At 37.6% G+C, this 15,654-nt stretch overlaps 1 protein-coding gene across 37 annotated transcripts in view; it reads left to right on the top strand.

Moving 5' to 3' along the window:
• The window catches only part of scrib (scribble planar cell polarity protein), a 106,521-nt gene that overhangs the window by 65,913 nt on the left and 24,954 nt on the right, over positions 1–15,654 (top strand). For 27 of the 37 annotated variants that reach the window (XM_081359474.1, XM_081359483.1, XM_081359487.1 and 24 more), the window contains exons 14-25: positions 1,003–1,179; positions 1,414–1,824; positions 2,497–2,538; positions 5,696–5,758; positions 8,849–8,938; positions 9,043–9,120; positions 9,219–9,548; positions 10,773–10,853; positions 13,659–13,904; positions 14,839–14,949; positions 15,086–15,262; positions 15,464–15,580. In XM_081359474.1, the coding sequence (XP_081215600.1) occupies positions 1,003–1,179; positions 1,414–1,824; positions 2,497–2,538; positions 5,696–5,758; positions 8,849–8,938; positions 9,043–9,120; positions 9,219–9,548; positions 10,773–10,853; positions 13,659–13,904; positions 14,839–14,949; positions 15,086–15,262; positions 15,464–15,580 (1,923 nt within the window). The remainder of the gene's footprint in view (positions 1–1,002; positions 1,180–1,413; positions 1,825–2,496; positions 2,539–5,695; positions 5,759–8,848; positions 8,939–9,042; positions 9,121–9,218; positions 9,549–10,772; positions 10,854–13,658; positions 13,905–14,838; positions 14,950–15,085; positions 15,263–15,463; positions 15,581–15,654) is intronic. The other 10 variants (XM_081359486.1, XM_081359495.1, XM_081359464.1 and 7 more) reach the window with 3 other exon arrangements.

Genomic DNA, 15,654 nt, shown 5'->3' with positions numbered 1-15,654 from the left:
TTTCAGTATCTGGTGTGACCGCCTTATGTAGCAATAACTGCAGCTAAACTTTTCTGGTAACTGCTGATTAGTCCTGCACAATACTTTTGTAGGTTCTGATGTTGGAATGAAGTGTTTTTCTTTCTCCAAGCATAACGCTTCTCATTGTTCTATTTTGGTCTCATCCGTCCAGGAAACATTTTTCCAATAGCCCTCTGGCTTGTCCACATGATCTTTAGCAAACTGCAGAGGGGCAGCAATGTTCTTTTTGGAGAGCAGTTGCGTTCTCCTTGTAACTCTGCCATCCACACCATGGTTGTTCAGTGTTCTCCTGATGGTATACTCATGAGCATTAACATCAGCCAATGTGAAATAGGCCTTGAGTTGCTTAGAAGTTATCCTGGGGTCCTTTGTGACCTCACAGACTATTAACACATCTTACTTTTGGAGTGATCTTTGTTGGTCAACCACTCCTGGGGAGGGTAGAGATTGTCTTGAATTTCCCCCATCTTTCTGACTGTGGATTTAATGTGTCCAAACTCTTTAAAGATGGTGTTCAACCTTTTTCCAGCCTAATGAACAACAACAACTCTTTCTTAAGTCCTCAGAAGTCTCCTTTGTCCGTGCCATGATACTCTTCCACAAACACATGTTGTGAAGTTTAATAGACTTTAATAGATCTCTGTTCTTTAAATAAAACAGGGCACACACCTGATTGTCATCCCATTGATTGGAAACATCTCAGAACAAGTGGAGACTAATTTCACCTTCAAATTAACTGCTAATCCTAGAGCTTCACATACTTTTGCCACTCACAGATATGTAATATTGGATCATTTTCCTGAATGAATAAGTGATCAAGTATAATATTGTCTCATTTGTTTGATTTGGTATTTTTATTACTTAAATATAATTTAATACATTTGAATTTCATATTACATGCAAACTGTTGACTAATTATTATTTAAATATTAGATATAAACTGCCCAGTTATTCCTATTGGTGTTTGATGGTTTTTCACAGGAGAAACGGTTGAGTGGGCTGTCCAATCAAAGTCATGAATCTCAGGCATCCAGTAGCACCGCCTCGGCCACTTCTCAGGACGAGAAGCGGGGTATAAACAGTACAGGGATGGAGCTTAATGATGGACAGTGTCGAGAGGAGGAGGAGCTGGATGAGATGGAGGTGGAGTATTCTGAGGTGAGCTGCTTCATTATTGTTCATGTATGCAAATGGTTAAGTATGTTATCTCTGAACTCTTTTGTACATGCAAACTACTGTATTGATTATGTTTAGGTTTGTGTAAATACATTGCAGTTAATTCCTTCTGTAAAAGATTTCGGTTTTTTTCCTTGATGGTGAGCAATAATAATCCAGTCACTGCACTGGCAAGTTAGTAAACCATTTTCACAATACTTTTTTTTTTATTTGCAGCCTACTGTGCACTTTGCTGAAGAGCCCATCATTCGTGGCGGTGATGATGAGGAAGATGAGAATGAAGAAGATGATGCTGAAAGGAACTATGAGGACTCCCGAACGCCACCTTTACCTGCCGAGAAACAGCGGCTCATACGTAAAGACACACCACACTACAAAAAGCACTTCAAGATCACCAAGTTGCCCAAACCCGAGACTGTCGCCGCCCTGCTGCAAGGCTTCAGTCATGACGGCCTGTCACCTACTGCTCACACCCCTGAGGATGAAAGGGATGATGATGTGGAGGAGGAAGATGAAGAGGACGAGGGTGGAGTAATAGTCAATACTCCATTCCAGCACAGATTAGAAACCGCTGAGCTAGAAGACAGCAGGCTGAGTCAGATGAACTCATCCCTGCAGCCAGTGAAGGTAAGAAGGGCTCACTTCTAGAGGAGTCGGTGGGGGAAAGCTTGGTTACCTCAGTATATAGACAGGTTGCTGGTGAAATCTATTTATATTGTCTTAAGGTTTATGCAGTTGAGGTGTTTAATAATCACATGCTCGCACATCTCAGTGCAGAGGCAGAATTGTTTCAGCCCAAGATGTACAAAATACAGTGCTAAAAGCCTGAGACCACTAGTGTAAATGTGTCCCTTTTACATTTTTCTAATTTCATACAGTATATTCAAATTATATTATCAGCAAAACAATTTGAGTTACACTACCGTTCAAAACTTTAAGGTCAGTAAGATTTTGTAGTGTTTTTGAAAGAAGTCTTTTATGCTTAACGAGGCTGTAAATACAGTAAACAGTAATATTGTAAAACATTGTTACAATTTAAAATATTTTAAACCAAATTATTCCTGTGATGGCAAAGCTGAATTTTCAGCAGCTATTACTCCTCAAACCTTTTACATGGTAGTGTACAATGAAAAATTATCAGAACATTTCAAAGACAATGTCTTTGGTTTGTGTCCTTTTTGCTTTAATGACAGCAGCACTCAAGTCTAAAACAGTAGTCTCACGCTTTTGGACCCCACTGTAAAAATATATATATATTTTTTTCATATGCAGCAATTTCATCCATTTTATCTGTATTAGAGTCATCATGTCATTGGAATGGACACTGGCAGCATGCAAAAAGTATGTCAGGAATATCTTAGACTGTTTTGCCTGAATGTTAAATGCTTGTTTTATGTGTTTTGATGACTTCTGCCCCTGGTCTGATTGAAAGGACAAAACCTCAAATGAGAAAGCTTCTCCTTGTTTTGCCCCACCCTTTGTCTGTTTAGCTCCTCCTTCACAGCTTGACTCCACCCTATTGAGCACTGCTCTTGCTTCTTATCATCATTTGCTGTCTCTGCTGCCTGCGGGAATCAGTGCACACTGCCTTCTTTGCCCACCCTTCCAAAACTTTCTATGTGCTGATAATTTTAAATTATACCTGAACTTCGCTTCTTCAATGGAATAATTATTTTTTTTATTATTATTATTATTATAGTTATCATTCAACCTACAAAGATTGTTTTGAGCCCGTTAAGAGTTTTGCTGAAAAAAAAAAAAAGAAAAACAACGGGAGACTTACTTCATACATACATTTCATTCAAACATGCAACAGAATGTGTTGCAATCATTCATTAGCCAGGTTTCCATCCAAGGTTTTTTTTGCTAAAAAATGTTTAGCACATCAAAATGTTTACTGATATAGCTGATGGAAATGCCAATTATCGGTCATTTTTTGCAAATGTCAACATTTTTTCCATTTAATTTTAGCGCATAAATTCCAGGTTGATACTTCATATGTCGCGAAAAACTGATTTGGAAACACTTTGTCGTGAAAAGGGCTTTAATGCAAATAAATGTGGTGTCACATTACATAATTAGCCTATACATAGGTTCCACGTTCGTGCCGTTACTCCTGTTAAAGCACCATTTCTCTGTAGTTCAAAGGTGCATTAAATCTATTATATATATATATATATATATATATATATATATATATATATATATATATATATATATAATTTACTTAAATGGCAATGAAAATTACCTATTAATTGTCATTTAAGTGAAATTACTGAACTTAAATATACGAGCTTGATAAAAATGATCATTCTAGAAGAAAATTTCAGATGGCACTTAGAGGCTTTTGCATCTGAACTCTTCATATATAAATACAGTGTATACATTTGGAATAGGCAGTAGTTGCTCCCATTTAAAAATAATAAGCCTATTAGCAAGCATTCTTATCAATCTACAATCTAATAAAAGTTATTCAGAAAAATAATACAACTGCACCCGTTTCTCAATATTGCTTGATGATCAAGTCTAAATAGTCTTTACAACGAATTACAAAAAAAAGTTACTCTTGTTAATAAAAATAATTAATGTATACAATTTAATAATATATAATAAAGTTTTGTTACAAATGTTACTGTACTCTGAAACCAGAACGAATAACTTTTTTGGATTGAATGATCTGAACCTAACCCGTTCTCGGTCACGTCAAACCGCAACTGTTAAAGCTTACGTTAAAGATTGTTGCTGTATGACCAAACATTTCACTGTAGAAATCTTTATTTATGGATCCTAAAATTTTGCATAGGCTACAGGACAAACGAGCTGCCCTGTGTCCAAACTCATGGGGTTCGTCAAATAAAGTCCTGTCAGACAAGCTGTCCCTCTAAACCGTGATTTTTGATTTCCTAATATTTCCTAATTTAGTAATAGACTTATTATTCATAAAAATAGTAAGCCGTAAACTGGTGAATTCCAATTGTCTAATTACCCTATGCATTTTACAGATATTTGGGATGCGACAAATACGATATAATTTGCGATATACGTGGAATTATATATGGAAACGACTCGGGATGATTTTTTTTTTTTTTTTTTTTAAGCAATTCAACAACCAATGTGACAATGCAGTTGTTTTTTTTGTTTGTTTTTTTAAACGATGCGCTTTTTTTTAAGGGATGAAGTCATTACATACACCGTTTTATAGGTAAAGGGCCAATTGGATGGAAACAGGCTGGAGTCAGCAAATTTCGCAATCTTTTTTTAACGCACATTCATTTTGTCGATAACAAAACAGCGCAAAAGTGGATGTAAACTTGGCTATTGACTTCTTAAATGTGTTTTAATTAAGCTACATATGTGCAATTCATATTTGAAGCCAAGTTCTGTATATATCTGGTTCAAAGTATTCTGACCGGGCTCAAAAACTCAGAGAGAGGGAGAGAGAGAGAAGTGTGTGTGTGTGTGTGTGTGTGTGTGTGTGTGTGTGTGTGTGTGTGTGTGTGTGTGTGTGTGTGTGTGGTCTCCAAGACTGGATGGCTGGGTGGCTGAGGAATGTAGGCACAGGGCTTGTGTGTGCATGTTTTCAGTTTGAAAAATATGTAGTTTGCTGCTCTTGTGTGAATATTGACATTTGTCTGAATCTGGGTAATTGCTTTATATCTGTGTTTCATAGCCCTGACTCACTAATGATTTGTCTTGGGTTGGTATTGACAACCTGTAACGGTGGGATTTTAGTTTTCCTTGTCAAGTCTTTTTAAATTTTCTGCTAAACATTTTAGACTTCCTTTGTAAAGTGTGATATGGCTGTAATGGTCTTTTCTTAATTGCAATATTATGCTTTTTTACAGATAGGCATAGCAAGCTTTTGCATAGCAGACAGATATTAGCTGTGCATTTCATGAGCTGAATCGTCTGAGAACCCGTGCTGTGCTATGTCGTTTTAAAGCACAAAATAAAGGTTTACCAAAAGCTTAAATTTAATTGTAAAATCATGTAGTTGATTGGCATTACAGTCCCTCATTTTTATTTTTAGTAAATTTAAATTCAGGGCCATTTTTAGTGAATTTACAGATGATGAACTGGACACAGGACTAGTTTTGTTATTCTGTACAATCAGTACCTCTCTAATCATTAATGACTCATCTATTGTCATTCACTATACAATGATTTCTCCTAACTGTGATTTGCAGCTCATTAAGTGTATAGGTTAGTGTTGTTTGTTGTGTGTATATATATGTGGTGGTTTGGAAGCGCCCTGTCTTTCTGTGGGTGTGTGCTGCCCTGCCTAGGTGTGTGTGTGTGTGTGTGTGTGTGTGTGTGTGTGTGTGTGTGTGTGTGTTTGGTGGTGTGTGTGTGTGTGTGTGTGTGTGTGTCTCATTCTGTACGCTGTGTGAATGTTTGTTTGTTTTATTTCAATTCCCAGTCATACAGCTTCTGTTTTGTTTTTTTTGTTTTGGCCTGACTAATCTGCATGCCCTCTCGCTGGTTCCTGTCCTAACAGGGGGTGTCATTTGATCAAGTCAATAATCTGCTGATTGAGCCTGCTCGAATTGAGGAGGAAGAGGTCTGTACCTACTCTCTTTCCGCCCAAACTCCCGCTCTTTTCCTCGCCCTCTCCCTCTCTCTCCCTCTCTCTCCCTCTCCTCTCTCTCTCTCTCTCTCTCTCTCTCTCTCTCTCTCTCTCTCTCTCTCTCTCTCTCTCTCTCTCTCTCTCTCTCTCTCTCTCTCTCTCTCTCTCTCTCTCTCTCTCTCTCTATTATTCATTCATTCACTCATCATTCACCTGTAGCTCAGGGGATCACGACCCACCATACAATTCCTTCATTAATCCAATCCCGATGGCTAGGGAAACGCTGACTAACACTTACTTATCACCACTGTAATGGATCTTAGTTTTTGGAGAAGAAAACATTGTCATGGCGCTTCTGTTAGCTGAAGATAGTAAAGGAATGTCCTAGGTTGAGAACATTCACAAGCTCTGTATAACTGCATCTATGACATTCTGTCATTTACCACAGAAAATATTTTGACCCTGTTCTTTAATTTGTAATTAACAAAATTAATGGAATACAGTGTAAGCCTATGAACAAAGGCATTTGCTGTGGTAATCAAAAACGTCAAAATAAGATTTTTTTTTTTTTTTTTTTTTTTTTTATAATTGCCCTCAAACTTTCAAGAAATATTTGCTTCCTTTCCATGTTTTTCTCCAAACTAGGTTCCATTACTGTCTGCCTGCTGCAGCTGCTGTTTTTCTTCCCTCTTTTCCACCGCCTAGCCTTCTGTCAGGCTCTGCCACCTAGGAGCTAGTAGCACACATGAGCTAGTGGAAACTTTTATTTATTTATTTTTTTGCAGCATTTTATTACAAGTGTCTCTGTCTTGTCTGATTTAAATGAACAAGACCCACAAAAGTAGTGCTATAATAAAATAATTTACATTTTTTACTTGCCATAAAAATATATGTACAATTGATGTTCCAGAAGCCCTTAAAATTAGTAATTTTATAGTTGCTTATGAAACGGACAGAGTGTGATTTTGTTTGTTATTCTCCAAAAATAAACCAGCCATTATTGTTTTTTTCTATTTCACAGTGCAATATAAAAAGATGTGAATACAATGAATATCCCATTTTACAATATGTTACCATTGATATTGATGCAACTAATTTCAACATAAAGACAGATACTCTCTCTGAGAATTAGCACAGATATGTGGATATTGAATAGTACTTGCATTTTCTAAAAAGTAATTCTTGATGTACTGCTGTCTTTGCACTGAAGTTATTTAATTTATTTTGAAATTTATTTCATTGACCAAGGACATCATTTTGTCTTCACTTCAGTTTTTTTCCCCATCTACCCACTCACTATACCCACTTTGCATGGCTGTTGCTGTAGAATCAACCACATCTAGTCCATCACACAAAAGATTTCACCACCCCACATTCATTTTGTGACCGTTGGGTATGTCACGGCGTGACTGTTTGGTGACGTGTGCCCTCACTTAATCAGTCAATACAAAGTTGTTTTTTGATTAAATTGTCATTAATTTTACTATTGATATTAGTTTGTCATGTTCCTATATCATGATGACATTATCAAAAAATAACTATAAATTGAATTGCTTCAGCCTTCTTTTTTTAGGCTATGAATCTGTGACAGTACATTGTTTAATGACAATTAGACTTGAACTAGATGTGGAGCCATCATTTTTGCCATTAATCTACAAAACTTGACTCAATACAAGTGTTGAGACGGGTGATGTTTAAACCTGAGCATGTGTTCTATATACAGTCTGCATTAATCAAACAGATCATTAGTGCCCTGTCCAAGTAACACTGGCCTCCTCTCCTTGATTCTTCAGACCTTTGACTGTTTGATAAAATGCATAGTGTTATGCATTAATATGCATAATATAGTGTTAAAGTAGTTGAATTTGATCCGATTTTGTGCCATCAAATGTCCATCACTGATCTTGGATCAACATCGTTGCTGTAGTTCAGTGTTACTAATTTTATACACACTACCGTTCAAAAGTTTGGAATCAGCATGATTTTCATTTTTTTATATAGTATATTGAAATGTATCAAATTCAATATAATATGTATCATGTTTCAATTGATCAAAAAAGATATTTATAATGTTACAAAGATTTCTATTTCAGATATGTGCTGTTTTTGAACTTCCTATTTTATCAAAGAATCCTGTAAAAAAATATATATCCAGTTTCCACAAAAATATTAAGCAGCACAACTGTTTTCAACAGTCTTATAATTAAATTATCTGCTTACTAATCATTTATTCCTTTACATGCACAACAGTCATGCTTAAGCAGACTTGCATGACTTTCTGGTTGTCGGCTTATTAAACAAAATATGTCAATGTAAACAAACTTACTGTATAGAATATATCAATATATATTTGTGTAGAGACCATATGATGGCTATGTATAAACTGTGCAATTTGAGTAAAGGCTGAAATACATGACATTTCCCAAGATTTTTGCCTCAGTTCACAGTCTGTACAAGTCGATGCTTGAAGCGATATTTGAATTGACAGATTTCACAGAAAATCACATGGTGTATGATGGGCACAAACTCCAGTTTTTAAGATTCAGACTATAATTCCAGAATTCCAGAATATAATTCGGAGGATATCAAATATTTGATATTTGCAGCCAATTTTAGAACACATTTTGTTTTCAAATTTATTACCTCAGTAAATTGACAGTCAGTCCACCTAATCCAACTTATAAAGTTTGATATTTCTCTTATCAACAGAGTTTTTGTGCTTCTGATTTATCTTTCAAATTGTGTTAAAAGTATTTCCGAATATGAATGGATTGTCCAATGATCCTTAAATTTGAGCTCAATTGTTATTGTGTGTAAATGAATGCAACGTGTAAAATATCAAGGAAAGGCGGCTGCTGGTTGGGACAATATATGCGATCTGTCTGAACATGGATGCAGTCTTCACATTAGAGATATTTCCTCTATAAACAAGCATGCACTGCATGAAAGATTCATGTTTTGTTTTTGTTAGTTATTTTGTTCTGTCAGTTAAGTGTGCATATTATAGCAAATGTCTTGAGATGCATTGTGCAGGTTTTTGTTGTGCACTTTTCTGTAAATGTCTGATCTCTGCCTCATCTGTAGCTGAACCTGTCCATCCTGAGGCAGACTGGTGGGTTAGGCATCAGCATAGCAGGGGGGAAAGGATCTACGCCCTATAAGGGTGACGATGAGGTACTTTTCAATCAGCTTTCACGTAAAAGATAAATTTTAGTAAATGCTTTTGTGTGTGAGAGTGTTGTCAGCTTGTTTTAATGTACTGCGCATGTCCTTTTCAGGGTATTTTCATCTCTAGAGTGTCAGAAGAGGGCCCTGCAGCTCGTGCTGGAGTCAAAGTGGGAGACAAACTTCTTGAGGTGAACATTGTTATAATTTTCAACTTTGAGTTGCCCCATACAAATCCAGTCATTCATGCAGCTTTAAGTCCTCCATCTTTGTATTCATCGGGTCTTAGGTGAACGGAGTAGACCTGCACGGAGCAGAGCATCACACAGCTGTCGAGGCCTTGCGTAACTCGGGGGCAGCCGTGGTTATGACCGTTCTACGAGAACGCATGGTGGAACCAGAGAACGCCATCACCACCACCCCGTTGCGACCAGAAGATGATTATTTCCCCCGGGAGAGACGTTCCAGTGGGCTGCCTTTCCTCCTGGACCCTGCCTCACCTGCTGTTAGCACTGGACCTTCACAGCGACTAGCCACTTGTCTGATCCGCAACGATAAAGGCTTAGGTTTCAGCATTGCTGGAGGGAAAGGTTCAACCCCGTACCGAGTAGGAGACACGGTAAAAACAAGACGCTCTTCCAGATACACTTGTGACTTGCCTTGTGGTAAATATTTTATGGTGTGTTCTTTGCTTTGGTGTCAGGTTGTTTTATCACGGTGTTTGTTTACGGAGCACAGGACAGGTCGTTCGCTCTGTCCGTATGTTTAACATATTTAACAGAAATGTATGGACTGCATAAGCCTCTGTATGGTGCTCCTCATCACCTCTAGGATGTCGGACCGAGGCTGCGATGATTAGAATTACAGGGACTGACACCCGATAGTGCTGATAGATTATAGAATGGCAGGGGATGAAGTATTTTTGGATCTCTGCTGCAGACACGCATCAAACCACCCTCTATCTTTCTGACACACGGCCTCATTTATGCACCACTTTCACGTAGGAGACCGTCACACATTAGCACATGCACACACTCTAGGCTGAGTTAGTGTAAGTCCTGTTTTTGTTCCTATGCTTGACATTTGTGCTCGCTTTTACTAACAAGTTGATGTCACCAACTTGTCTGTTTGCTACATTGAGTTTTCAGCATGCAGTGTTCTGATCACACTTCTAGAGAACACACTGTGAAAGTGCTGACAAAGGCGGCTTGAAGACTATCTGCGTATCAATTGACAGATTTTTCTGTGAAGAATGAAGTGGCCTTGAAGGTCGTAGATGGTTATTTTAATCTACAGTCTAAAATACATTTTTAGAGTTTTAAATAACCCTTATTTTTACTATAATGGGCCGTTAAAAAAAGGCAGGTAATTTCAAGCCAAGGTCAGTGGGATATTCTCTGCTTTAGAGGCATGTGGTATTGCAGCATGTTACACCAGCATACACACTAGCTCTTAACCGCTATACAGGAATGCTGTAAAATAGCACTGCAAGTGATTTTAGCATTGTCACTTCTAGAGTATGACCTTTTTTATTTCTTTGTGAATGTAAAAAGCAGTAAATTCACCGCTCTGTCTCAGTAAATAGGCTCATTTACATTACTTTTTGAGAATATGGATGTTTACTACCGTTCAAATTTTTGGATGATAATGATGTTGAAAATTCAGCTTTGCCATCACAGGGATAAATTACATTTTAAAATATAGTAAAATAGAAAAGTGAATTTAAAATTCAAATATATGCAGCTTTTGTGAGCACAAGAGACTTCTTTCAAAAACATTTAAAAAAATCTTATGGAGTTGAGATTACAGTTGACTTGACTGTGTTCTCCTGCTTTATTCTCAGGGAATCTTCATCTCTCGAATTGCTGAAGGAGGAGCTGCTCACAGAGACACTGTCCTGCACGTGGGAGACAGGGTCATATCAGTGAGTCCATCCATCTCTCGCACACACCTCTCTCTCTAGTTAGTGTAGTTAATCAACTTATTTTTAAGTCATGTTTTATTTTAAGTCCTCTAAAGCAGTGTGATAGCTTTGTGCGAGAAAAAGACTAATTTATGCTGATTACAAATCTCATTTATGTTCATGTATATTAAAATGTGGCACAGGAAGACATCACCTCAAAAATCATGGGTTTTTGGATCTTCTGAATATGACTTGAATTGGATCTGTTGTTCACACAAAGCTATTGTATCTAGGGTTTGAAATGAACTTTTTCACTCGCCGGCCAATATGGCTACTAAATTAAGTTACCAGCCATTCAGAATTTCCACTAGCCAAAAAGTAAAAAAATAAACCAGATTAACTACGTCTCAGTTTATGTATTTTTTATATATATATATATATATATATATATATATATATATATATATATATATATATATATATATATATATATATATATATATATATATAAATATATATAAATATATAAATATATAATAAATATTATAATTTATAGATAATATAAAATTTGGATTTCATACATTAATTTCTTATTCAAACAAAATCCTGTCATCCAGCCATCTCCTCCCTTCCTCTTTCATCCTCATCCTTTTCACCAAAAATGTATTTTAGGTGAACAGATCAATACAGTACAAAGAATTTTTTGAATTTTGGAAAATAACAATGGCTTTTCTGTTATCCAAATGCTTTTTAATCTTCGTTTTTGCTTCAATGTAAATTAACAAGCGTGCCGTTATTTGTTGTGTACTGACGTGTGTCTTCAAGTAAGCCACATTCTGCGCAGTACGCTGTATTTAATATATCATGATGACTCACGAGTTCAGTATTTGCGCTAAATCTGCACAGATTTGGCTTATACGAACTTCCCCAACAAAGTGAGTAAACATAATAAGTAACACGCCAAATTGACTAGTGATTTGACAGCGTTACACGCAAGTTGATTTTTACCTGCATTTGGAGGGTTGGCGGGTGTTCATTTCAAACCCTGATTGTATGGTTTCGGAATAAAGCACACAAATTATATGGATTACCTTTTATGATACTTTTATGCTCCGTTTTCTGAGCTTTCTTTCATTGTATGGAAAATTAACACATGAACACTAACACACGCGTTTGTGTTTTGCTATACCTTTAATAATTTGCTAATTAGTTTTAGCACAGTGCAACTGAGCGGTCTTCTGCTGTTTTACTGTGCTGTACACCATAACCGTTCTGCTCCACACCAGGAAATGATGTCACTGTGTGATTGTGCACTTCTCTCCTGGTAACCTTGCTTGTATTACTACTCAGCAATATGACAATTATAATCCAAACTGTTTTGTCTCCCTTGAGCCCTCTCTTTATTTTGCTATTTTTGCTGCTTCTTCCTCTGTCCTTGCATGGGTTTTCACTAACACACTTCTTGCCTGCTTGGTGTCGGGTGTGGTGATGGGAGGTTTTTGACTTATTCTTTGGGCCTGCTGTCATGGTAACTGCATGCGTTACCATAGCAGCTGCCGTTCTGTCACCCTGTGGTAAGCGCCGGTACTGAATGGCCAGTGCTGACCTCTGTTTGTCACCATGGTGGAACTTCTTACTTATAAACAATGTAACCAGAAATCGAAAAATAGTCCTTCCTCACATGAAACAAGACAGATTTAGCGACATGCCTTGGCCTTGCAGTTGACAGTGCAGTTTATGTGAAAATAATGAACACAGCAGCTTTAATCTGCAGTTCCAACACAACATATCATGTGTCAAGATCAGACCCAGATTGTAATTAAAGGGCAGGATTTAAAGAATTGAATAAAAAGGAGTCAATAGCTAATGTGATGAATCAGTTAGTACTTGTACATGCATAGTTATTCTCAAGTTAAAAGCAGGTTTTTATGTAGTCAGGCTACAGTCTCTTATCTGTCCAGGTATAGGTGACATAATACGTAATCGAATATTTGAAGGATTAAATGCAGGTTGCGAGTCACCTCTATCTTAAGTTATGGAGCAAGTGCACAATCCTGAGGCAAACTGTAGTTTGATAAACATTTTAAGGTGCTGGAGAAAGCCAAGCTACAATCACGTTTTCCAGATCTGTTAGTCTGGCTTCCCCAAAACCAGCCTGGTATATTTCAGTCAGACTTAAGTGTGTACATGACATTTTAAACGGATTAATTACTGCTTTTTTTCAAATGTAATGAAAGTTTTATAGTGCATGTTATCGCACTTAATATCAATTGTAATTGTAACTCATCTTGGACTAAACCCACTTTTTATGAGTAAAAGTTCCTCTAATCAAAGCATATGAGATATATCTGCAATGCATCTAAATGTGACGAGCTGTAGTAGAGACTGTTTTCAAAGGCTGCTCTTTTTGTACTTGCTCTAACACACTACATGATCTTGCTACCTAAAGCATCTCCAGCACTTCCTATTTCTCCTATTGCACATTCCCTTCTCTTTTCACTTCCCTGGCCAGATGTGTATCAGTTTGGTTTGCATGATTTTTCACTGAGAACCCAGGTTTTTAAAACCAAAGTGGAAATCACTTTTCCTTTAAGCCTATGAATGCATGAGAGGACTCAGCATTGGCTTTCGCCTGATCCAGATCAGTCCTGTACAGGAAAATGTTTCCCCCGTTTAACACCTGGAATCTTTAATGTTCCTCTAAAACCCTGCGTAAAGCATTTAAAGAGCCAGTAAGACATCACAGCTCAGCATGAAGGGCTTTCATCTGCTCATTCTGGGCATATTGGCCCTCTATGACCCTCTGGTGTTTGGCTGTCACTTCAGATCAATGGTGTAGACATGACAGAGGCCAGACATGACCAGGCAGTAGCGCTGCTTACTGGCACCTCCCCCACCATCACCCTCCTGGTCGATCGGGACCAGGCCAGTGCAGGGGGCGCCTCCCCTCGAACTCGACCTCATTCACCCCCTCCTCCAGAGCCATCTGACTCACCTGAGCAAGAGGAAGGAGGAGACGAGCACCTTGGAAACCATCTCAACTGTCCCATGGAAGATGAATACCCCATTGAGGTGCGAGCTCTAACTTAAAGTGTGACAGTGAGTCTGTAGGGAATGTGTGAGATGATAAATGCTGCTTGCTGTAGTTTAATCTCATAACAGCTTCATTTTGATGTTTTAATGCCTCACTCAACAGAGAAAATGGTGCACGGTATGAACATTGCGTACTGGATTTATTGTTTTAGGATTGTGATTTGGCCTTTTGAAATTTACTCTATTGCTTTTGCATTTTATTGATGTTCCCTTGATGTTTTGAAGTTGTGTAGTTGTATAGACTTGCCCAGAAGACGTGTGCGTCTCCATCACAAATAACTGAACATTCAGTTATTTTCTCTAAAACATTGACACTACCATTCAAAAGTTTGGGGTCAGTAAGATTTTTCTTTATTAATTTCTTTAAAAATAAAGAAAAATAACTTTTATTCAGCAAAGATGCATTCAATTTCATCAAAAGTGACAGACATTTTGTGTTCATCAATGTTTCCTGAACCAAGTACCACAGTTTCCACAGAAATATTAACATATTAAGAGTATCATAAGAATAAATTAAGCAGCACAACTTATTTCATCATTGACTATAATAAGAAATGTTTCTTGAGCAGCAAATCAACATATTAGAATGATTTCTGAAGGATTGTGTGACACTAAAGACTGGAGTTTAGTGCTGAAAATTCAGCTTTGCAATCAAAAGAATAATTTGTTCTCAAATATATATAAATATTTTTGGTCAAAAAAATGCAGCCTTGGTGAGACAAGAGAGCTTTTTTATTAAAAAAGCAACAAAAACAAAAATTACCAACCCCAAACTTTTGAGAAGTATCTTATTTAGTATTATAAATTAATCCCAAAGATTATATCTTCCGTCTGACCTATTGCAAACCTAACTTTTTAAACTCAATAAATAAAACTTGACTTCTTAATACATCGCATTTATCTCTCTGGACAGGAAGTGATGCTGATCAAAGCGGGTGGTCCCCTGGGTTTGAGCATTGTAGGGGGTAGCGACCACGCCAGTCACCCGTTTGGAATTAATGAGCCAGGGGTGTTCATCTCAAAGGTAAAATAAACTTCTTCATTATTATTTACAAGTTTCTAGTATGATGCAGGTTAATGTCAAAAATGAATGCTGTGATTTGTGGTCAGTGGAGCTTGTGTCAGATGAATTAATTTCTGACCTTATTGTGTCTGAGTAGGTCATCCCCAATGGCTTGGCCTCTCAGAGTGGACTTCGTGTGGGTGATCGTATCTTGGAGGTGAACGCCATCGACCTGCGACATGCCACACACCAGGAAGCTGTTAGAGCATTGCTCTCCAACAAACAGGAGATCCGCATGCTTGTGCGCAGAGATCCCTCGCCTCCCGGCATGGAGGTATTATCATATTTGCACAGGAATGTGAGCAAAACCTACAGTATGGCCAGATGCCGTCAGGTGGTTTCTTACAGTCACATCTGTGAAGTTCTCTTGGCTCAGTCAGATTTAACAAATATTAGATTTTCCTGAAAATACGGCATAATGGCCTGCAATGAGATACCCTTACATAGCCTCCAAAACATATCTGTGTTATTGTAGGAGATTGTCATTCACAAGCAGCCTGGAGAAAAGCTAGGAATCAGCATCAGGGGCGGCGCTAAAGGCCATGCAGGAAACCCCTTTGATCCCACAGATGAGGGCATCTTCATTTCCAAGGTAACCATAAAACTTAAACCCTTCAGGATCTGATTGCAAAAAATACTGGTCTGGTTTCCTCCTCACTACAGTCA

This window comes from Scardinius erythrophthalmus (genome assembly GCF_964197995.2).
Source record: "Scardinius erythrophthalmus genome assembly, chromosome: 2".
NCBI classification, from domain to species: Eukaryota; Metazoa; Chordata; class Actinopteri; order Cypriniformes; family Leuciscidae; genus Scardinius; species Scardinius erythrophthalmus.
The sequence above is the reverse complement of the archived record's forward strand: the minus strand, read 5'-3'. Positions and strand labels throughout refer to the sequence as shown.